The sequence below is a fragment of the Equus caballus genome, chromosome 27 (genome assembly GCF_041296265.1).
Source record: "Equus caballus isolate H_3958 breed thoroughbred chromosome 27, TB-T2T, whole genome shotgun sequence".
NCBI lineage: Eukaryota > Metazoa > Chordata > Mammalia > Perissodactyla > Equidae > Equus > Equus caballus.
The window spans coordinates 34,277,744-34,302,639 of NC_091710.1; the positions used below are offsets into that span (position 1 = coordinate 34,277,744).

The 24,896-nt window shown below is 43.2% G+C and overlaps 1 protein-coding gene across 7 annotated transcripts in view; it reads right to left on the reverse strand.

Moving 5' to 3' along the window:
- The window catches only part of DLC1 (DLC1 Rho GTPase activating protein), a 479,693-nt gene that overhangs the window by 20,478 nt on the left and 434,319 nt on the right, over positions 1 to 24,896 (reverse strand). For 5 of the 7 annotated variants that reach the window (XM_070253247.1, XM_070253246.1, XM_070253245.1 and 2 more), the window contains 2 exons: positions 6,654 to 6,725; positions 1,649 to 1,730 (listed from right to left, as the gene is read on the reverse strand). In XM_070253247.1, the coding sequence (XP_070109348.1) occupies positions 1,649 to 1,730; positions 6,654 to 6,725 (154 nt within the window). Of the gene's footprint in view, positions 1 to 1,648; positions 1,731 to 6,653; positions 6,726 to 21,925; positions 22,599 to 24,896 lie in introns of those variants that run through there. The other 2 variants (XM_005606354.4, XM_014736595.3) reach the window with 2 other exon arrangements.

Sequence of the window (24,896 nt, forward strand, 5' to 3'; positions counted from 1 at the left end):
AAAAACACACAGGGCGCCTCTCCTTGCAGAGCAGGGAAACTAAATTTCCAACTGATATTCCAAAAAAAAAAAAAGTATTCAAGAATCTAATCATGATCCTTTGGGCTGCAATGCCGCAATGATATTTTTATGACCCAGGAATTCCTAAACTGTGGCTGCTGTTCACAGGGCCCACTCACTAAGTGGCTTAAAATGTGTGAAATGGATCATCTGACACAATGGTAAATATTTCCTAGGATACATCTTACGAGTGACCTCATTTTTACGCGTTACCCCCACAGCTAAGCATTAAAACATTCAAAAAATGCCTGGAGTAGTTTATATTCCAGATGCTGCCTTCTTCCCTCCTAACTGCATTAGTGATATTTTTCATTCCAGATGACATAGCTATAATGTGACACACAGTGCGAGGTTTGCAATTAGATTCTTTTCAGAAAATGGGAACAGACCCTGGACATTTCTAAGCAGTCATTTCAGAGGATCTGAAAAGTGACAGTGTTTCTGTGGTTATATGGCACTTTTTTTTCTTGAACCACGAGAACTAGTCTATTCCATACACTATTCTAAACACCCTAGCTATCTTTCCCCCAAAACCACCGCTTAAGTTTTAACTGCTTCAAAAAACACTGTATTACATAAGAAAGCCCCCCAAAATCGTACTTTCACAGAACTACCACTACTTTCTTTGCCTACAAAGGGGAAATAAATACTGCATGTCCTTCCACCTTAATGATGTCTTTCCAAATTAAAATGAATACTGAAATGAACAGAAAATTTATTTTAATTTTACAGGCAAATCAGCATGTGAATTTTGTCTGTGTCTAATTATTTTTTCCAGAATTCGCCTTTTAGGGCTTATAGGTTTTGAGAAAAATTACCAAGGATGAATAACTTAAAAGGAATAAAATGTCATGACGAGTTTGCAAGGATTGTCAGTGTCCCATCACTGTCTGCTACGTGGTTTATTACTTCCACATTACCAACACCTACCAGCTGCTCCTCAGCCCGGAGGTGCACCAACACCATGAGCAAGGATTTCTGGCAGTTTTATTCACATTTCACATCAATGCTCATTTACTGCCTGTCCACTGTATGTTAAAGGCTGTGCTGAGTTATTTTATAGCCCTATTTCATCCTATGGTTACTATTCTGTACCTGGGGAAGCTGAAGAGGTTTAGAGAAGCTGTTCTGGATTCAAACAATGGTCCTGCTGACTCTAGGAGGCCACCCCCCCACCCCCGTTAATTCCTCTGAATGTGTTATTTCCATTCACTATAACAGCAGCTTTCATTCTGTTAGGGTACCTGGTTGGGACCACGCAGTCAATTACATTGCCTTTTAAAAAAACCCGTTCCAAGTTTCCAAACCACCTAAACGTGACCTGTTTCGGCAATCGTATCAAATATGGAAGGGTACTGAGTACCTCCGAGGACGGTGCCATTTGAATGGCTTGTTTAATGTTATTTAACACCAAATAACAAGACCTTACTTATTTTAATGAAAAGGCCTATGATTTATAATGAAGTCACTATACCCATTTGTGAATCAAAAACCTGACATAATTAGTTACAACAAAAGCAAACAAAACCATTTCAGTGATTAAGTACTCTGTTCTTAAAAAGAAAAGACTCAAAACATTTCCATGTACCTGCATAAAGCCTCAATGGCATCTCTGTCCAAAAAATCATGCTCCCTCTTGACCAAGGAAATATCAATGGGGAACAGGAGATCTATTAGGAAAATAAAAACAAATATTTTTATTGAGCACCTAAATTCTTGCCAATCTAGCCCAATTTAGACGAGGAAAAAAAAACCCAAACAAATAAAATAATTTATTGAATACTTACTGCGTTCAGGACACTTCATTCCCTATCAACAGCTATGGGAGGATAGAGCAGTTTAAGACAATTCCATCAGTTTAGAACTTCAGAACATCAGTGTTCTAAAGGAGCTTAGATCTAGAGGGGTCTACAGACTCAAATCTCTCTTGCTGTCAAAGATAAGTGATTCAAAACCCTGTCGCACCTTTACACAAATCAGCAGGCACTAGACCCCTGCTATAAATTACCATCATTTAAGCCAGAATGAAAACCAGAACGATGCCCCCTTTAAATGTCGCTGGGTTTTTTTTCCCATATGTGTCTTTGCTCACAGATCAGGCAAGAGGTCATGGAAAACTGGTCCAAGGAAAGGCGCAGAGAACAATGGGAAGTGGTAGCCAACGGAATCTAACCATTTGCATGACATCAAAAGCTAAAGAGAATTCAGGATGTGCTATTTTTAAGCGAATATTAGCACTTCCATATGGCTTTTCAGGAGTTTATATAACTCCCCCTAAAACAAAAGGCCTGCTATAAAGCCACTGTAGTACAACAGAATCCCAGATCCCTTAATCTGTAGGAGTTCAATACTCGTAGAATACTTAAGAGGACATCAGAACTGAAGAGCAGAACGGGAAAAAGTCAACTCAATGGAAGAATTCCTTTTCTATCCCTTGTTGATAAATACATCCAAGAAGAGTTGGAAGAAAAGACCAGGAGCACCGCCGTGGAAGTTTACAACAGCTCTGGAATTGCCACCAGAGAAAAGCAAGTTATGCCTCCTCGGGGCTCCAGCTATGAGAGTAGATAATGGGCCTTCCCAGGAGAATGCTTATACAGTATCACAAGTAAGAGTCCTTCTGTGCAACTCTGTGGGTCTGGAACGGGCAAAAGAAGTCAGCACAGCAGGAGACCAGGATTACCATACCCCAAAAAATCCCTCAGGCCCCCAAAATGGCTAATGCTGCATATACTGGAAGAGAGATGGCTATCAGGACTCTTGAAGATGCGAGTAATTAGTCATGTTCTAGTTCTTGGGTTGAGTAGGGAGTGCGTGACTGTTCTGTTTTTATGTTTTCTAACTCATCACTGGTTTTACAGAATGGTATGGAGCTCCTCATCCTTATTAATCCATATTCTAGAGATAACACTTGAGTACCTTCTTTTTTCTTTTTACCATGTTGAAAACTAACATAATGGGTTTTATAGTCGTATTGATATGTTCTCTGAATGATAACATAGCCAGACCAATGAAGCAGGTAGAGCCCAAAGATTTATGAAGAAATACATGAAATTCAGTATCACAGGATTATATCTCTTCATTAATTTATAGATCTAGTCTCTTAGGCCAATGGTGAGTAGCACTATGATACTGGGAATAAAAGAGGTGGCTTCTGTGAACGTAAACTATTAGTAAATACAAGCAAGGCACACTGTAAAGCTGTTTGAAGGTCGTGGCATCATATTTCACTTTGAACAGACATCAAGAACTCTCAGTAATAAATAATAGAGCTGACATTAAAGAATATATTTTTTACTACTTCCAGACTATAACATCAGATCCATAAATGTAAATTAAAATGCTCATATGCCTGTTAAGTGTATATGAGACAGCATTGTGTTATTTTACCAATTCCTAATTTAGTGGACCTAAAATACAGTGGATCTAAAATACAGAAATGTATTTTAGATTACTTTCCTCATCCAAATTAACTTTAAAACTCTGTTTAAAAAAATTCTAGAGTAGGTAAGAACTAAATGTGAGAGGAGGGAAAAAAAATCAATCGTTTTCTCTTACCTGCCTAGATTCTTTCTGGCTTTGATCATTTTTTGATGATGGTTTATTGACGTAGAGAAGGAGTCCTCAGAGCTCTTCAGGTTAGAATTTAAACTTCCAGCTTCAGTTTAAGGGCAGGAAGTAAAAATTGCCAAGGACCCAAATAAAGCTAAACAGGAAGACAAGGAATGTGTGGGTTGGTGTGTGGGGTGTGTGTGCTCAGCCTGCACACAGCGGCAGGATGAAGGGGAGAAATTATAGCCCAGAACAATGTACAGTATCCCTCAAAAGCACACTTATGCTTCAAAAAACTTGGAAATGTGAAGACACCCTGAAATGTAACTTGTGAAAAGGCAGTTTGCACTTCAGAATTTGGAAAGAAGTAAGACAGAGACTGGAAATGGTCTTAGCAAACACACACATCACAAGAAAGTGCTTCTTGGCAGCAAATCAACACCAAAAATGGACATAATTGAAGGAAATTTAATTTCTAAACAGGAGAACAAAAGGAACAAAAGGACAGCCATGTTACTGCCACTGCAAATGCAATTATCTTTCCCTATCTCCAGGAGAGCTGTGAATTGAAAACCCAACAGAATGCTGGTCCCACCCCCAAAGTCCTACTGAAAGACAGAGATACTCTAAATGTTGACAGGTCAAAAATTCTCCCTAAAGGAAAGATAAGCAACTCCACCCTAATAAGCATGCGGGTTAAGGAATTGGAGATAGTCTTTGAAATGGAGGATCAGTAAGATATTTTACAGTCTGACAATAAAGTAACGCTGAATCTGTCTTCATGAGAAAATATCATACCTTCAGTCTGGGCTACAATGGGGAAGACCAGGTATTGTAAATTAGGTAACGAATTAATTTAGCTGAGTGAGCCAGGGACATAAAAATGGTCTCTAGGATCTCTGACCAATTTGCTTCTGAGGAGTACCCCACACCCATTGCATATCCCTCTTCAAGGCAACCTGCTGATCATGTCTAGCACTTCCAAGCTCACAAACTATATCCATTCTCAGTTTGGGCTCATGGAATTTTGCTCATGAGTTAAAGAAGGGCGCTAGTGACCCCCTAGCTCCAACTGACAGCCCACTGCCATTATTACAGGAATCAGTCTGCTTGTTATTATCCCAGAAGGATAGAAGAGCAAAAGACATGTTTTGGAATCACTATTTATTGTGAGAAGGTTTGAACATCCCTGGTGAAAAAATTTAAGTGACATCATTTCAATCGGATCTTGTAAAGATTTTGTCACATGGTGGCTAACCGTCTCCTAGTATCTCCTTCCTTCTTAAGTGATGAAAAAGATGTATTTTTAAAATGTAAATCAACCAAAATTATGTTTGCTTTTTGAGATACTGGCAATCCCCTATAAGTGTTCTTTGAGATTTGAACTATGTTTTATTTTTATAAAATATGTAGCATCTACCACAGTTCTGGGCATCTTTGTTGGTGCAGAATTAATATACTGGCGTGTTGATTAGTTGGATGGATGGATGAAAGGAAGGATGGATGGATGGATGGATGGAGAGATGAATGGATAGATGAATGAATGAATGAGAGACACTAGTGTCGTCATCTCAGTAAAGGTAAGGAAACAAAGAATGCTCAAGTTGGAAGAGGCCCTGAAAGACATTTAATTTACTCTCAATTTAGGAACACTTCATATTCATCCAACCTTTGCTTGAAAATTATCCATAAAATGGAGTTCACTAGTTCATAACTCTAATTCTTTTTAAATGATTTCCTATAGTGTAATAACACTCCCATTTCAGTGAACACCTATTCATCTTGCTGTGCACAGAGAACGCTCTGCCCACGCTGGGCAGCCACAGGCTGAGAATGAGTGAGATTTGAGGGGCTCTTCATCCTTGGCCTCAGCATCCAAGTGATCCCCAGGGTACTGATGACAAAATGAAGTAATAAAAATTCAGCCTAGATGTTATTTTTTTTTTAAAAAAGGCCCATTTTTCTTCCTTAAAAAATTAAATGCCAGAGAAAAAATAATATTCATCAAATGACAACTTAAAGTGAAAAGCCTAAATACAAACTAGGGGAAGATATCTTTAACACATGACCAACAAAGGCCTGGTATTTAGAATAAAGAGCTCTTACAAATCATTAAGAAAAGCCCGATCAACTCATGAGGAAAATGAGCGACAGCCCATTTCACAGAAGAGCAAACACCTGTGGCCAGATGATAAGAAGAAATGTGCATTATCATTAATGATCAGGGAAATAGAAGTCAAAATCTATAAGGTGTCATTATATATCCATTTGATTGGCAAAAATCAAAGTGTGACAATAACAAGTGTTGAGAGCATACGGATAGAGGGGATCTTTATATATTACTGGTAGGAGTGACCATTGGGACAGGCACTTTTGAAAAAAATCTGCACTGTAAAATTGAACATACACATCATTACCCAGTAATTCTACCCCTAGGTATATCTGCAAACAAATTACTGCACATGTACCCCAAGAGTACAAGAATGCTCACAACAGTACAGTTTATAAAAGCAAAACAGAAAAAGCCGAAATGCCCACCAATCAGAGTGTGGATATGACTAAACTGTAGTATATCCACACGATGGGGTATTACACGGCAGGCAAAGCAAATGAACCATGGGGACATCGTATCGAAGAATCTTAACAATATAATAAGTGAAAAACTTAAATCCTACCAGATTACATAGAGCCTGATACCCTTTTTATAAAGGTAAAAATAACTTTATAAAAAAATATATTTTAGGAAAATACAATAAACCCATATAAAAATAAAATAAAATGATAAACAGAGATTTCAGGATGATGGTTCCTTGGGTAGCGGGGAGCAGAGGGACCGAACAGGAGAGCACATGGGTGCGTTATTATCAAGGTCCTAGCTTTTGTTTTGAGTGGTGGGGGTCTTAGGTGCTTGTTACATTGTTTTTTAAGGAAATATTTAAATAAGTAATAAAATATCTGAAAATAAATTGTAGATCAATAATGTCAAGAACCAAGGATAGGATCATGCCAATTGAAAAAAAAAAAAGGCATTCCCAGCTCACCTTCATAAAGCTGTGCGTACTGGGGAAAACCTGTTGCCCGGAGCCAATCGCAAGCTTCTTTGGCTTCAATTTCTAGAAGAGAATAGAAAAAAGACAAAATGTTAGTCATGTGTACCTCAGCACGCTTCTTTTTTCCTCAGTGAACTCTTTTTTTGTTATATAGACAAAACATTATGGGAGGTGGGAAACAGGGATAAGCAAAAAGGAAAAAAACCCACTTAATTCAAATGGTTTAAATTTTTGTGCTTTTCAGACTTTTAAAAATGCGTATAATTTAATACATATATATATAGTGCATTATATATCCATATAATGGATAGACAAAATATCCATCTTTCCTGTAAAATAAAATGGGGTCCCAGCAGTAAGATACTCTGTGCTGCTTCTGTATTCTGGTTGCAAATGATTATGAAAATAGGGCATAATAAGAAAGTTGAAGGATTAAATCACTAATTAAGCCTGGCCTGCCTAACTTGGTCTACTTCTCATGTCAACAAAAGGCCACCAAGTACATCTGACACCTGCAATGGAATTAACCTGACCAAAGGAACAGACCTTCTGACACCCCTTGGGAGGCCCATAAAAGCCCCAGGTGCTGTGGCGATGGGTCTTTAGCTGCATCCTGCCGTAGAGGCCAGGCTGTCAGGTGACCCAGAAGGCATTAAGTCAATAAATCCCACAATCTTCGCAGGCTGAAATGCCCAATAAAGCTTCTACTTCCCCGTGGTTAACATCTTGTAGATAGTATTGATAAACAGAAAGGCCAAGAGCAACTGACACACGTGTTCGAACTCACTCATGCACATATTTACAATCCCGTTAAAACTGACTCACAGAGGAGGTCAGGGCACACTCATTAGTTTCTCTGTTTGCACAAAGAATATTCTTTCCACTCCTCTTCCCACCTTCCTCAGGCCATTAGAGTCCTTAGGTATGCAAGGCTATTCGCTCATTTATAACTGTCTACACATTGCTTAATCTATTCCAGATTCAAATCTTCATTAAGCATCTCTCCTCTGGGCCAGGTGGGAGGTGGAGAGCTCATCTTAGAAGTACACATATCTTACTTTTGTCTAGGAACTGTATGGTTACAAAGCATTTTGTATCTATTATTTCATGAGTCCCTTGGCCTTTAAGGAAAGGTAATAAAGAATATTCAGGGGCCAGCCCGGTGGCACAGTGGTTAAGTTCGCACATTCTGCTGTGGTGGCCCAGGGTTCACCAGTTTGGATCCCGGGTGCAAACATGGCACCGCTTATCAAGCCATGCTGTGGCAGGTATCCCACATATAAAGTAGAGGAAGATGGGCATGGATGTTAGCTCAGGGCCAGCCTTCGTCAGCAAAAAGAGGAGGATTGGCAGCAGACGTTAGCTCAGGGCTAATCTTCCTCAAAAAAAAAAAAAAAAGAAAAAGAATATTCAAATTCATTAAAGTAAGTAGGAATGACACTGAGCCGCCAAAGAGAAAAACAACCACGACCTTCTGATGAGTTAGTTAATACCCAAACTAAACATAATTATGGCAGCAGAGTGGAAATAAGTGGCACAGAAAAATTTACTTCCATGAATCTGTCCAGTGCAGTGATGAAAGTAGCATTATTAAACAGAAGATTCAGGACTGAACTGGGGATGAAGGACAAAGTGACATAAATGTGTAAGAACCTCAAGGTGTGCACTGAATAAAAGAATATAGAGAATTGTACAATGTGAATTATCTGTACGTAAAATTTTTTTCATGTACTTATATCTATACCTTGCCTTAGAAAGGAATTAAGGAAGCTTTAAATAAAATCATAAAAAACATTTTCTAGAAAACTATACTGCAGGAAAAATACATAAAAGCTCAACATTTTATTTTAAAGCATGAGGAAATTACTTTTCTCTATCACCTCCATGGACTCTGCTCAAAGATAGAGATGAAAAGAAAAAAAGCTAAGTATTGGCTTTTAAAAAATATTTTAAATAACTTGCTGCTTCTGACACGTTAGTGGTTATTTCCACTGAACAGAGTGCCAGACGATGAACAATAGAGTGTTAAAAAGTAAATGTGCTTGCTTACTTAACAAGTGGTGAGTAACCAGAAATTCTGTGTCTACCCTTTTTGGACTATATTCAGACATGACACCAGGTCAGCACACACACAAAAGCCTTCCTCATACACAATTCACTCACCAACTTTGCCACCTATTTAGAGCATGTTCCTGATTTTCTTATTAAAATGGCTTCATGCTAAGAGGCACGAAAGATGTAAGGCATTATTTTTCTAAAACCCTTTGCATTTATTTATATAATACTTTACGGATTACAAAGTGTTTTCACATCTATTACTCATTTTAGATTCTGAGTGATTTCAGGAACACATACATACTTACTGCTTCTTGTCACTCTCTTACTCATTTTCCACCACCAAGAAAATGAAATGCCCCCAAATGACCAAAAACTGATCTAAGAGCTGTGTCCAAATTGCTACTCTCTTTAGGGCCACTTGGTTAGAAAAAAATGATGTCAACAGGCCAAAGTTTGCTTCTTCAGCACATAATTTAATTAAAAGCTTGCAATGGCTAAAAAGCAGGACTTCCAAGAACTACAGAGATCCAGGAAATTACCCCTCCTTCTCCCTACCCTAAAATAGATGAGAATTTGTCTGTCTTTTAGATATGAAACCATGGAAAATAGACAAGCGTGTATCTATTTTACATTTTAAAAAGTCCACTCATGAAAACTTAGGCTGTGTCACAATTGAGGACTCCCTATTTCTGTAGAATCAGAATAGAAAATGGTAAAACGTTGCCACTGATTTTTAATAACTGGAATAGCTGCTGACCTCACTCTCACCTATTACCAACAGATGAAGAGAAAACGTTAACAATTCAATGTAAGTACTGATTTTTAAAAAATCACTATTTTCCTTTTATTTAATATGAAATGAACCTATGTCTACATCTAACACCCTTCCTGGTCTCACCCTCTGATCCAGGCCATTACTTTCACTCTGATCTCCTTAGTAAATCTCCAGGTCTTCAATTCTCTCCTCTCTCAGAGAATCCATTCACCAACCCTGGCTCATCAAACTTCCTAAGTTACAGTTTTGATCTTGTCTCTCTGTCACAAGCTTCACCGGAGCTCCACTACGTAGAAAAAGCAAGTTTAAACACCTCCGTGTGGTTTTCAAGGCTCTCCACATGGCATCCAACCTAATTTTTCCTGTACTCCCTCTATATTCCAGCCAAAGTAAACTTGGCATTCATCTCCCCACACATCGCCGTGACTTCCCTGGCCTGAAATGCTCTCCCGTCCTCTCAATGTCAAATTTAACTCACCCTTCAAGGCCTCCCCCAAATGCTGCCTCCTCTATGCAGTCTTCCAGATACCTCCCGACAATTCTCTCAATGGCTAACTTTTATTGAGTGTGTACCAGGTGCAAGGCCCGAAGTCTAAGCACTTAATGAATATGAATTCATTTACTGCTCACATTGATCCTGAAACAGGGATTACTAATATCATCCCCAAGATATATGGATGAGGAAAGAAGCAGAGAAATAACCACTTTTCCTTAAAAATAAGCATTCTTCACATTCAAAAGCCATGTGGGAGAGGGAAACAAGACTCACAGAAATGAGCAAGGCAGGTTCTTCCCTTAAAAGATAAATAACAATGAACAACATTTAAAATATTAAAGAAAACCATCTACATGTTGCATTACTTCATTCATTTTAACTCCTCTCTGCCCGTTTTTGGGGGCCTCTAATCAGCTCTAAGGGTACGACTTCTCCTTCAGTGTGTCTCCGTGGTGGCATGAAAACTATGAGGATGATTTTTTAAAAACGTGCCCCACCAGGCAAAAATGCCATCAGAAACTAAAAATACAACGGAAATATAATGAAACTGTCATACCTGGGTTTTCTCTAAGCAAACAACAGACAAATGCGTTAAGGAGGAAACAGGAAATTTTTACTGGAAACAGCGTTAGTGGTTAGTTGCATTAGATGATGAACGGGGTCCAGAAGCCCCTTTTGTGTATGGCTGGAAACCATTAGGCCGCATTGGCACATTTCCTGGCATGAGGGGCTGACCCCATCTTCCCTTTACCCCTCAACAGTAAGTCAAACAGAAATTCCCCACCCCTGTCATCATTCTGTTGAACTTGCTGATCTTAGCCGGTTGAGCAACAGCAACTGGTGGAAGCAGGATGTGATCACTTCCATCTTCTGTGCCTCTGTCTTTACAGTGGGAACTCTCAGCCTCCTTTAACATGCTACCAAAATCAGGATTCAAGTCAAATGCCGCATGTAATTCCTCTCCTAAATAAAATTCTAAGCAATTGGAGGAATGTAAGAAAATTCAAACACTTTCCAGATTCCTTGGATTCTCCCAAATCTGATAGACTGGTGGGCAAAGGTTCATAGAAAAGTTGATGTTTCACAGCCTGGGAGAAGCATGTGAGCTGTGGGAGGCGGGCGTGCTTTCTGATACAACACCAGATTCATTCCTCTCCCTGGTCACACAAATTCCTTCAAATGGAAGGAAGACTCTGGTTCTGGATTCTCCTGCCTCCGTCAGGGTGGCCAATTTTACAGGACTGTCATGCAGCTGGGCACCTTCAGCCCATCTTTACCTGGTGGGTGGGTTTCACAGGGCGGGCCACTAGAGCCGCAAACTACGGCCTCGAACACTCGGACCAAGGGGAGGAGACCTCAGCAGCTCTCACCCCGCATGCAGGTGGCATCACCTTGGGAAGCTTTAGAAAACCACCACCCACCAACCACCCCCAGGTATTCTGACATTCTCAGTCTAGGGAGGGCCTGGACAGTGTATTTTTTAAAAAGCTCCCTAAGTAAATTTGAGGGTAGCCAGGATCCAGAACTGCTGAGCCAGACAGCATTTGTTCATATTCCGTGTCCCAGACTCTCTCCGCTGGGTTATCCTAACAGCCTCCCGACTCTCTGATAAGCAAACTATGACTTGAATCCCTCTCTCTCTGCAATTAATAAAAATAAATGTTAAACACACACGACTGCCAAAGACTGGTTATCAGGTGTTACCTAGGTAAAACAAATTCCTAGATGGCCTAAGTCAGACAGCAGAATATATATATTGATATTTATTAAACGCTAATATTATCTAATCACAGCAAAGATTTTGACTAGCAACCAGTAGCTTTCCTATCTCAGGTGCCTCAAAAATTCCAGACATCTGCTGTGCATATTCAGAAAGAAAGCAGTTAGGAAGCTTCTGGAAGACAGGTCAATACTAATTCAGTTTCTAAGGCCATTTGGCCTAACAGGAGCTGACCCAAATCCACTTTCAGGTACATTGAGTAGAGTCAAACATTTAAGTGAAGCCAATCGTCCTTCATTTTCCCCTTCCTTCAATATTTATTTATTGAACATCTTCTCAGTGTGCTGCCAGGAAGCCAAATGGAAAGATAATTCACAGTTGAGTCCGTGATGTCAGAGGATCCTCTACTTAGGAATGAGTTGGTTTCCTAAGGCTATTCTAAGGTCCACGTGTTTGTTAAGTCTCAAGTGACCCTGTACAGGGAACGCCAACGAGTCCCCATTTCATAGGCAAAAGCCAGAGTCCTAACAAGGCCCACACGCCCTAGATCCTTACCATGCCCCATCCGTCACCCCATCTCCCTCTGGCTGCCTAGCCCAGCCGTACCGGCCTCATCATCCCACCCCATCCCCCTTCTCCTGCTTTATTTGTTCCTTCTTCTAAAATACTTATTTATTATGCTTATTTTGTTTCTCCCCTCTGGTAAGCTCCAAAAGGGCCAGCTTCCCTGCCTATTTTACTCTCTAATATATCCCAGGCACCTACGACAGGGTAGGACACAGAGTAGTTGCTCAATAAATAAGTAAACCACTGATAGGATGTTTGTTCTAGTGAAGTGGTCTTAATTTCTCTGACCAGAATCCACAATAAGAAATACATTTTACATTGTAACCTGGTACAAGTATGTAGGTGTGCATGAATATGTGTACATATATATGCACACATTGAGGTATACAAACACACAAGTATGTATAATCATATGTAAAACTGCAACAAGTTTCACCAAATAACACTTACAATAAGTGATGCAGTCTTCTATTCTTCTATTCTTTTTTTTTTTTTTGAGGAAGATTAGCCCTGAGCTAACATCCGCTGCCAGTCCTCCTCTTTTTTTGCTGAGGAAGACTGGCCCTGAGCTAACATCCATGCCCAACTTCCTCTACTTTATATGTGGGATGCCTGCCACAGCATGGCTTGCCAAGTGGTGCATAGGTCTGCACCCGGGATCTGAACCGGCAAACCCCAGGCCGCCAAAGCGGAGCGTTTGAACTTAACTGCTGTGCCAGGGGCTGGTCCCCCATCTATTCTATTTTTAAAATGCTATTTGTTACCTACCAAAGCAACCAGTGTGAAAGGCATTATTTTCATGCATAGCTTTTTCTTAAAAAGGAAGAAGTTAACTAAGAACTTCTGTATAGTACAGAAGAGAGTGTGATGTGACATAGGAAAGACGTATATGTATTCAGAAGTGGGACCGGGGAGATGGGGGGGCTGCTTGAGCAACCCTTTTATTTTACGCTTGGCCTTTATTTAAGGGGAGTTATGACCTCATATGTAAGATTGGATGGCGGGAGAGGAGACGCAGAGTAAAGGAGACAGAACAAGCTAAGTAGAGAGCTGGCAGGATTCACTGTAACAGAACAGAGGAAGGGAGGCAGGAAGTGGGAAGGAGGTTATCCCAATGGAGCAGATACGAGCATCTCCTTAGCCTGGTTACCCAATGAGCAACCAGCATGATCTCCTCAGATACAAAATGGCTTTGCATCTGAGTGTCCCAAACTCCTCCTAATAATCCATCACAAAAAGGAGGCGAAGTATTACCTGTAACAGGTCAGAAAAACAGATCCAGGAAAGAATCCTTGGCTTAGTTAAGTAGCCTTAAGAAAACAATCTCTGGATCCGTTTCCTCATCTGTAAATCCTGGGATTGCCACGGGCTTTATAAATTCCCTGAATTTCTGTCTCTGAGATCTCTCTTATGCCCATTTCCCCTTCTCTCTAAGACAACCTGTAGAATAGGTTCCATTTCTATCGTTAATTTTCCAGATTTATCATAATTACATGGAGACATTCTTCTTCCCTCAAAAACTGGATCAATAGTAACTGCTTTGAGTTCCCCAATTTTGTAGATTTACTGAAGTTTATTGCTAAAATATCTAATTTGCTTTATAATGCATTAATTTCTTGATTTGGCCCAAGAAGGCAATGTTCATATTAGAGAGAACACAAAACCCTAAAGGTTTTGGCTTTTGTGTGTCTTCAGCCCTCAAACTAAAATTAAGCTTAATAGGAAGAAAACACTTCGCCTCAGAAAATTCTGAGTTTTACTTTGCTTATTGATCTTTTATGTTTGTGGTTCAGTTATGGCAGCATCCTGACTTCTGCAGAATCAGTGAACTGGATGCTGAAATGAATCTTGGGAGCTTTTCATCTTTTCTCGTGACAAACGAGAGAGCTGGTTCAGAGTTTAGGTACTTTGCTTAAGGTTCCAGCGTTACCCGGCTCTCACTCCCAGGTTAAAGCACTTTGTACATATTTCAGTAGTGCCTACAAAGATTACCCTCACCTTTATTTTTATTTTTTATTTATTCATTTTTTTGGTGAGGAAGATTAGCCCTGAGCAACACCTGTTACCAATCCTCTTCTTTTTCTGCTTGAAGAAGATTGTCCCTGAGCTTACATCTGTGCCAATCTTCCTCTATTTTGTACGTGCGACACCACCACAGCGTGGTTGATGTGTGGCGTAGGTCTGTGCCCGGGATCTGAACCCTCGAACCCAGACTGCCAAAGCCGAGCATGCCAAACTTAACCACCACACCACCGGGCTGGCCCCCACCCTCACTTTTAATTCATCTGACTGTTTTTCAGTATGAGTAAGAACTGGAAGTTTTGGGAGTGTTCTGTCTAAGGTTTTTTTTTCCTCCTGCTTGAGGTTTAAAGGCCACTACGTTGCTTTCTAGTAAAGCACATTCCTAGAAATAATATAAAGGGGGAGAAAAAAAGGACCCATTTCCCCAATGAGGTGATGACAGCTTAATAAATGGTTTTGCCTTGAAAAAGAAGGAAAGTCTGGGAGACACACCCAGCCAGCCTATACCTGGGATTACGCCCTTGAAGTGACACTCCAGCGGTGCAGAAATGAAATCAACTGAAATCCCCTTTGGGGATCATTGAGTTCAAGTGTTTGCAAAATACGGTTTTTCACACAAACCAGGAAAAGGCAAGTCCCTCACATCAAAAAATATGTGCCCTTCCCTTGCAAAGGCAAACAGCTCTGTAATGATCTGATCCCACGCATGACGTGGTTCTATCAGGCACTCCAGACGTGAGCTGATTCAGTTATTTCCAGGAACAGAAATTATCTCCCAACTCATCAAAAAATGGCACTTAGTACCCAGCACAAACAAGTCAAACTCCAGGAAAAGAAACTAGTACGGAAATGGATACGGCATCATCATATCTTTTGATTTCATTTCAATCGGAGGTGGGATAAAAAAACCTTTGGTTTACCAACACACACACACATTTCTAGTATTCTATATCAAATATTGCTGCATTTCAAACCATGCACTGCTGAGAAAAATGATTTGAAATAGAACTTAAAATACTGAGCCCTTCAAAGATGATAATTGCATAGATTAAGAAAACAATTTCAAGAAAGGAAATCATCCAAATAACACACTTTTAAGGGCCCTTATTTTTCTGAGCCTCATTTTTTTTCCCTTTTTTGTTTGAGGAAGATTAGCCCTGAGCTAATGTCTGCCACCAAACCTCCTCTTTTTTTTTTGCTGAGGAAGACTGGCCATGAGCTAACATCTGTGACCATCTTCCTTTACTTTATATGTGGCACGCCTGCCACAGCATGGCTTGACAAGCAGTGTGTAGGTTCGCACCCAGGATGTGGGCCGGCAAAACCAGGCCCCCCAAGTGGAATCCGTGAACTTAACTGCTGCGCCCCTGGACTGGCCCCTCTGAGCCTCATTTTTTCATAAAGTGAAGCAGATGGTTTAAGATTATAAAACCCATTTCCCATTAAATTTATTATTCAAGGCAAAAATACCTGGTTACAAACCTAAAGTAACACTCACTACCATCTCCATCCTTAAAAGCTGGCAGGCACATCAATTCTTTCTTTTACATGTGTTGGCAAAGCTCATTCTATGTCTGTCTTTGGCTTCTGCCCTAAGTTCTGCAGTGCTATAGCTCAGGAAACATAAAACACTGTGCAAAGCATACTGCTACAAAAAACCTTAAATTAGAAACAAAGGGAATAGTGAGGGATTCTAGAGAAACTGTTGGCCCATATTTTACTCCATTCTGACTCAAATGAAACATCAAGTCGCCTTATCGAAGACCAATGAGAATAAAAACAATGCAGACACTGGTTAGTAGAAGCTGCCTCTAGCCATTCCTATGTCTAACCTCAAGAAGGAAACATGATTCAATTGGATTTTCTCAGTTTGGGGTCCAAAAATAGAAAAAATAAAGATTACTATCTTCCAGAGGAGTTAAAAAATTATTTTCATCAAAATTGCTTGTGACACCCGGCCCCCCCAAACACACACAAGCTAATTGTCCAAATCTGATTCAGGTACATCGATTTAGTTTAGGAACATGTCTGGCTTTATAACTGATCCATTTTTCCTACAAACACATGGAGATCCTCATTTTATTGCCATCCCCATTTAGTTCACACATGTGGGCGGGAAGGGTCTGAAGCTCCACTCAACGCACACGTGACCTTGGACTAACCACTGAACTTCCAGGCACCTCAGCTGCCCCTCTGTGGGAAGAGGCACTGTTTTTCCAGGCTGCTTTGCAAAGTTCTGGAACTTCCCATGCAATGACTTTTACAAACGCACAAACACGATACAAGATCCCTTTTTTTGTGCTATACCTTTTGTAAAAGGAAGTTGTGCAGAGATTGTCCCTTATGGGTTTATGGTTTCTGCAGGCTGGGGGGGGGGGGGTGGTGGTTAAGATGATTTCAGAACTTTGGCATCTTCTATCGACTTTGTCACCCAAGTGTGACAAACGGCACGGCAGGGCTGTAGTGCTGCCCTAGGCATAGGCCACAGGCCACTTCACCTCCAAAATCCCTTCCTCTATGGCTTCCTACGTGCTGCAGCCTGGGAAATGCTACAGCCTCAGGGTGTGGAAAACTTTTGTCCCCCAGACATCCTCTCGAGACTCCTGCAAGAAGGAAGGCGCCTTTCTGACAAGTTGCAGGAAGCAGCCTCCGGTCCCCTCGGCAGGACACTCCAAGGTGGGGCAGGGAAGAGAACAAAATGTGGATGGGAGGTGTCAAAGGCACCTGAGGACTCCGGCTTCACTGACCTCAGCCTTCGGTCAGCTTTTGAATTTTCTCCTGGGGACAGGAGGGGGTAAGACATGAAAAGGCACCAAGTGGAGGTATGTGTGAATGGAAAACGAGCGTACTTTCCACTAGGAAACTCAGTCTAGCAGCGGAGTAAAGAACAAGGCTAAAGGATTAAGAGAACTTGATTCCTACGGTGCTTTGGCTGGACTTTCCAAAGGTGTAACATTTTACTTTTTGGCGCCCAAGAACATTATTTCCTGACAGGCAGGCATTTTCAAGAGGCCATTCAAATGCTCGCAGTGACATCTGGGAGTAAATTTTCCCCTAGAAATATTATTTTAAAACACTTTCACTGAAGAAAGTATTATTCAGTGGTCAATAGAGGCTAGAAAATGGTATCCTGGACCCCTTCTCTAAAAAAATGACAGAGGCTCAAGTCTCCATTCAGCAGGTCCCAGAGAAGGGATGCAGAAAACACTCATTGATCAGTCGTGGAGCCTAACGTTATAGCCCCCTACTTAGGAGCACAAGCCCCCGAGGAACCCGCAAAGTAACTGCAAAACCAGAGATGGCCCCTAAATTCTGTTGCCTAAATCGAGTCAACTCCTGCCAAATAGAGCTCCATAAGTTGGACTCTACAGCCCCGGACCCCTGGTTGAAATTCTGGCTCTGCCACGTCCAGTGCTCTTAGGTAAGGCATTCAAATGCCCCCAGCCTCAGATCCCTCATCTGTAGAATGGGAAGAAGTGTATCTATTTTGGGGCATTGCCATGAAGATTAAATGTGAGAAGGAAAAGCAAACTGTGATCAATTTTAGCTTCTATAATATTATGACTCTCCCGTTGCTTGTGAGAGATGTTAAAAATATACAGGGTAAATATGCAGGGCTTTCTTCCTGTCCACCATTAATTAAGATGGAAAGGAGGGAAGAGCTGGTGAAAAAAATGTGAAGACAGAGCAGACCTAATTAAAGAACCCCCAGCAGGACCATTCCTTGCTCCTTATCACTGATCATGATAATCCTTAACAATAACACAGGGGCTCACAAGGAAAAGTGCAGGCAGACAGGAAGAGCCCTTCTCAGCTGGGAATCTTCCCCCTTTTACATTAATTAGATTTCTGACTAATTGGAAGTTGAAAGCAAACACCACTGACTGCACACATACCAGCCACTCATTCCTACAAAACTTATTTTAGCCCCACAGCACTGTCCTTCTTGAAAGACGGATTTACCCTCAAGTCTCCGAATTCTTCCATCAGCAATGGATGGCCACAGAATCAGATATAAAGACAATCATGAAAGTCTGCTCCAGAAAAGTCTTTTCCTCCTCATTTCACAGCCATGGAAAGAGGAACCTGGGGCTGCGCTTTTTATGACCGTGTTTGGAAATTTACACTTTACGGTTGGGCATTAGTTGACCTTGACCACCACAGCCGGGAAAATTTTTTATGTCGTGAATGCTGTAACCCCACAACTCAAAAGTCAGTATCTAAGGGGTACATCCTGCTAAAATGAGCACTCTGAGAAACTCAGAGGAAAGACTAAGTTTAGAAATTAAATTCCCTCTTCCCCACCGGATCCCAACTCATATAACTCTAATCAGTGGACTCTGCAAACATTAAAAACGAAAACCCCCTTTCTCTCCCAGGTCTGCTTTATAATTTCAAGAACCGGCTTGACATGACGTGAGCCTCGATGCCAGTTACACCGTGAGGCCAGATTTTGCTGTAATGTTCTAAAGCACGGAGAATTCGGTCTTGAGTGATTTGGCAATATCCAGAGAGGAAGGGGAAACATCTGAAGTTATTTTTATTTTTGCAAGTCTTCTGGCTGCACAGGGTGAATGCTAGGGTGGGTCAAGTATTGTCTAGAGCCCTTCAGGGTCTTTCTTTTTTTTTTTTTTCACCGCCTCATTTCCGTCTTCCTGTTGCTAGGAAGGAGAGCTAAGCATGAGAAACTCGTGTTTACAATACTGGACCATCCTGTCCAGCACCAGCCTCTCTTCAAAGAGTACAACTTACTTCACCCACTGTACTTGGGACGCCTCCATTCTTCTGGACTAAAATCACCCTCCCCGGAATATTTTCAAATTGCATATTTACTCTCCTAAGTCACAAAAATACCACTCTCATTTGAACATTGCATCATGGCTTAAAATCTCCATGGAGACACCAAGGGAAACCCAAGTACTTATTTTTGTATTTGAAGCCACCTCCTGGAACCCCAGCAAACTTCTGACTGGAAGACACCCCCATATCCCCTTTAAGCCCTACACTGGTTCTGCAAACAAGAATTTAAGGACTATGCACATTTTTTCTCACTTCATAGTAATAACTTTAATCATAACATGTCTATTAATCTGGTATATTATCCAGCAGCACCCAAACAACCCTTTTTCATGTTAAAATGCCCTTAAACTTTGCTCCATCTTTGCTCTTTGAATTACAGCATAAAACAACAACAAAATAATAAACAAACAAAAAAAAGGCATTAGCTCAAAGGGCATCAGCCTCTGACCTTCCCTCCAGAACTATAGGAAAATCCTTAATTAGTCCAGTCTATTAAAACTCCACTGCCTTCAATTAGCCAGTTAATTGCTTAGCTGATCAACCTTTTCACTCTTTAAGGAGTAAAGTGGTGTTGCTCATAAGATGTACAACTTGAAAGTTAAGACACATGGAAGTCACTAAAACCACTTTTCTCCTCCACTCTAGGGAAAGACTTGAGTTGGAAGCTCCTTATTCTGATGCTGTGGAGTGGGGAAACCAAGTCAGGGCCCCTTCAGGAACTTCCAGCCACAAGTACAAGGTATCACTCAGGTTGAATTAAAATAAAATCTGTTTTTGTCAAAAGCAAACTTTTAAAAACAGCTGGGAGAGAAAGTCAGTCTGCTCTGCTTCATTTTAAACTCTGAACAGTAGTGCTAATGAAAAAAATATGCACCCAGGATTGGGCCACACCGTAAATCATGCATGCCACAATAAAAGTTAATATGCACAATCGCCAACATTTTCTCAGAAAACGTCTCGAAATAACTTCTGAACGCCCATCTGCTAACTATTTGACACTCATTCCCCGGGACTTTAGTTCTTCTTTAGGGGGGCTGTTGACTTACAGGGCACCCCTCCAACCATCTGCTGTAGTCTGCAAGCCAAGATGGCACTGGGTGCCTCCATTAATTCCACACTTATGGTCTGCAAATTATCTCTGCAGAGGACCAGCCTGCAGTCCAGATGGATGCTGAATTAGCCGACCTCTTGGAGCTGCTGATAGATTTACATTCAGAGTTCTGCGGGGCTATTCTTTTCCCTCAACCCTTCAGCAAATAGAGTTTTGAAAAAAATGTAATTTGAGACTCAGTATTCTGCCTTCTCCAGAGCTGTGATTTTTTTTCTCTCCAAATGCATCATACATGCCACCCTCAAGAATCTTTCTGTAACGGCTGGCTATGCCTACCTAGATTGCATTTCTCAGCTCACCAACAGTGGCTGAAGCAGCCTCTGAATCCTGAGAATGAACCTATTTGCCAACCATGTTGGGTGTAAAAAGACTTAAGGCCAGCGTCAGGCATGGTCTTCCTCTCCACAGTGGAGAGTAGTGACTATACGCAAGGGTTTCTTTCTACAGTAATTAGCATAAATCGCGTATTTGTTGAACATCAGTACGAGACACTGTGCTAAGCACTTGTATTAGCTTCTTTGATCCTCACAACCTCCCCGCACGGTAAATAGTTATTTCCTCCACGCTGCAGACGAAGAAGGTACAGACAGGTCATGTCACTTCCCAGATCTGCCTAGCTAGCAGGCTGCAGACCCAGGCTGCAGACCAAGGACGCCGACCCCGCCAGCCTCACCCCGACTCTGCTCGAAATAGGGGCTGCACGCTGGAAAGACACGCGGAGCCTCGGTGAATTACACGTGGCAGGGTGGGCTTGCTGCGGCCAGGGGTGTAACTCCTTCCGAAGGATCAAAGGCTTGGCCTGTGACGTTGGAGGTGGGGACAGGGGCACAGAAGTGGGGCAGGGTTCCAAAAGGCCGTCCCCTCGCTATGAAAAAAGTCGAGTCGGGAGCGTGCTCCCTTCCTTTCGCGGGCCCAGGGACTCGCTCCGCGCGGGCGCCACCTCTCGAGCCAAGGGCGTGGGCATCTCCATGGGGCACTTTAGGAAACCCGATTCAAAGCCCCAGCACGTGAAGAAACACAGGAGCCCTTCTAGCAGGCAGCCCTAGCATGCAAGCCACGGGTTTGCTTCAATACTCTCCAGGGGCCGGCAGCCACCAAACCCAGACTTTCCTGGCTAGGTCTGAGTTATTTTCCAGTGTTTAAAATACTTGAACAAAAACGGTTTGAAATTAAAGCAATTTTTTGATGAATCTAACTTCAGCAGTTTGAGAGCGTAGTGCCACTACGATCTCAATGTCCCTAAATAATAAACTCTCAGGGAATCAAAGCTCCTTTTGGACTTATATCGGAGAAGGACAGCAAGTACCGAGCCCGGAACGGTCTCCGAAGAAAAGATACGTAAAAAGGTGGTCGCGCCGCGCCCCTCTGAGCCAGAGGCCACCGCCTGGGGTTTAGAATAAGAATAGCAGGGCCGCCGGCCCAGCTGGGCTGGAAGCCTCCTGGACGTGTGCCCCCAACCCGCCCTTAGGCCCCCCGCCCGGCCCTGCACCCCCTGCCAGGCCCTGCGCCCCGCGCCTGGCCCTGCGCCCCCCAGCCCGATCGGGAAATTAACGTGGGCTTCACTTCATCAGTCGCGGTCGGCCCCCCTGAGCCCTACCCGGAGCCCACGGGGCGCGCCAGCTCGCGGCCCCCAGGCAAGAACTAGCCAGGAGTCATTACCCGAGATTAAGACCTCCCTCCCCAAATTAGGACCCTTGTTTTCCCCACACTCCACCTCCTCCACTCCAAGAAACTCGGGCGACTCGGTCCCGAGCCTCCTTGGAAAGCGTTTCAAAAGCACAGAACGTCAGGCATCGACTTGACAAGGCGGGGTGACATTTCCTCCACGGCGAGTCCCCTCCGCAGCTGGCTCCCGCGGCCGGCCCAACGGCAAGGCACAAGTCTAGCTTACGTGTTAGGATCATGGTGTCCGGCTTCTCTCTGCACATCAAATGCGGCGGGGGGCGGCAGGTGCGCAGTGGGGAAGTCGAGGCAGCCCGAGGCAGCTCGGCTCCTGCGCCTAGACACGCGGCGGCACCTGAGACGCGCGCTCCGGCGGTCCTCAGCGCATCCTGGCTCGCCGCTCCGTGCCCCTCGCCACGGCCCCAGAAAGAACACAGGGTTTTCCAGAGGTAGAAAAGGGAGAGCGCTCAGGGAGAGAGGTGAGAAGCCCGGGAGCAGCTGCTCCTGCTGCGGGGACATTCGGCCATGGCCAGGATAGGAGCGACGCGCCCTCGCACGGGCGGCTGCAGCGCACTGCCTCCCGCGTCCCCGGTCGGTCGCGCCCTCCCGCAGCGCCCGCCCCTAAGGGGAGGGACGAGCCTGGGCAGCATTGCCTCCCCGCCTCTGCCTTGGGTCGCCGGCCTCAGCCTCCCGCCGTCCTCAGCCCCGCCCGCTCTCCCGGCCTCGCCCCGCCCCTCGCCCTGGCCCCGCCCCTCGCCTCCGCCCCGCGGCTAGACGCGCCCACCGCAGCCTCAGGCCGTCCTCTGGCCCCGCCCCCAGCCCCGCCCCAGCCTCCTCCGCCCGGGGCTGGAATGTTTCGCTCTGGCCTCCACGTCTGCAGCGGGAAGCGCCTAAAAGTCTCCAACCTTCGGCCTCGGGGGCATAAGGCAAAGGCTGTGCCCACGAGGTGTCTACTTGCCCGGGAGGTCTCGGCTAGACGCTGGGACACCGTGCACTTTCCCTCTTGTTCTTGGTAGCTTTACGCGCTATTTTTTCACCTCTGAGATTCTGCCTCTCATCCTGGTGGGAACCTCATAAATTCGCGGGAGGAGAGGGGAAGAGAGGAGGTGAGGATGAACAGTTTTTCCTGATATGTAAAATGGGAAGAAGAGTACCCGTCCTTTGGACATTCATTATTCATTGCTAAAGCCCGCAGGGTGGCAGAACGAATGTCGGTAATTAACACTGCTGGAGAGAGACACTGAGTTTTTACTCAGCACGTGTTGAATCTACTGTTTGCATACTCACAGCCAGTCTTTTTCTCACCGTGGCCCTTGGGCCACAAACTAATAACAGCTCCTGAACTGTGATGGGCCCGCTCCAGACTGCAGAGTTAGACTCTCTGATGGCGAGAATCTGCATTTTTACAAGCCCTCAAGTGATTCTGATGCACTGAAATTTGATGACCCCTGATATAATAGGAAACTTCATTTTTAAAGATCACAATTGAATACACCCTCAGTAAGATTTTAAACATCCCGACCGACCGGGTTCCATGAAAGTTTGCTTTGGGGCTAATCGATGCTTTCTCTCTGTTAGCTCTGGGCAAAAAAAACTACTAACCTAAACCCATTCATTCAACAAATATAAGGATAGCATTTACTGTGGGCCAAACACTGTTGTAGTCTCCGGAGATGGAGTAGCGAGCAGAAAGACAAAACATCTCTTCCCTCCTGGAGTTTCCCTCCTAGTGGGAAGGACGCACAATAAACGAAATAAATAAGTGAAATATATATAGTGTCTTAGATGGAGATATATAAAGCAGGGGAGTGAAGAGGAGAGCTGGAGGCAGAGTCTGTTTTTAAATAGGGTTAAATGCAAATGGGAGAATTTAGTCTCTCTTAATTATGGTTTAAGATGCATGGATTTCATAGCCATGTCCTTTTTTGTTTTTTTGCTGAGACAGATTTGCCCTAAGCTAACATCCATGCCAGTCTTCCTCTCTTTTTTAGTATGTGGGCTGCCAGCACAGCATGGCTGCTAACAGAGCTGTGTAGGTCTGAGCCCAGGAACCAAAGCGGGCCACCCAAGGGGAGCGTGAAGTACTTAAGCGCTTAGACCACCCGTGCTGGCCCATAGCCATGTCTTAACTTACAGACACAAGACTCTTTTTCATCCTAGTTTTTCAAAAACAAAATAAAAATGCTAACTCCACCGCTGACTCCCTAACTTACCCAACCAGAATTCAGCTCTGCAGAGTGGCATCTCAGGAGGGCATGGGACTCCTCTATTTAGATATTCCAGGGCTTTTCCCTACTTCTAAGTGCCTGGGACACAAAGGTGAGCAAGGACAGGTCTGCCTCTGCCTGCTCAGAGTTTACAGTCTGGTGGGGCAGCATCAAGGGGCTTATGAAGAAGAGGTCCTGGGAGGGCCAGGAAGTGGGGACCTGACCTGGCCTGAGATGACAAGAAGAGGGAGCTGCCCTCTGAAGTCTGGATGCTCCGGGGACTGTCACAACACCTGCAATTGTCAGCAAAGGGGAGTGTGCTTCAAGGGGAGGCTGGAAAAGTAAGGGCAAGAACTTTCCATTCCCTGTTTGACTGTGTTAAGGACCGTTTCACCCTAAACATGATAAACAGTGGGAAGCCTTTTTACTGGATGAAGGCATCCCATGATCAGATTTGCAGTTTGAAAAGACCACCGAGGCTGCAGTGTGTCCTTCAAACTTAGAAAATAGCAATACACCTCCGAAACATACTAATTTCCTTTATTTATTCAAAATCCAGACCTTAAAAATATAGGGGCCAGCTCAGTGGTGTAGTGGTGAAGTTTGTACATTCTGCTTCAGCGGCCTAGGATTTGCCAGTTCCAATCCTGGGCATGGACCCAGCGCTGCTCATCAAACCATCCTGAGGTGGCAACCCACATAGAAGAAGTAGAAGGACTTACAACTAGGATATACAACTATGTACTGGGACTTTGGGGAGGGGGAAAAAAAAAAAAAGAGGAAGATTGGCAACAGATGTTAGCCCAGGGCCAATCT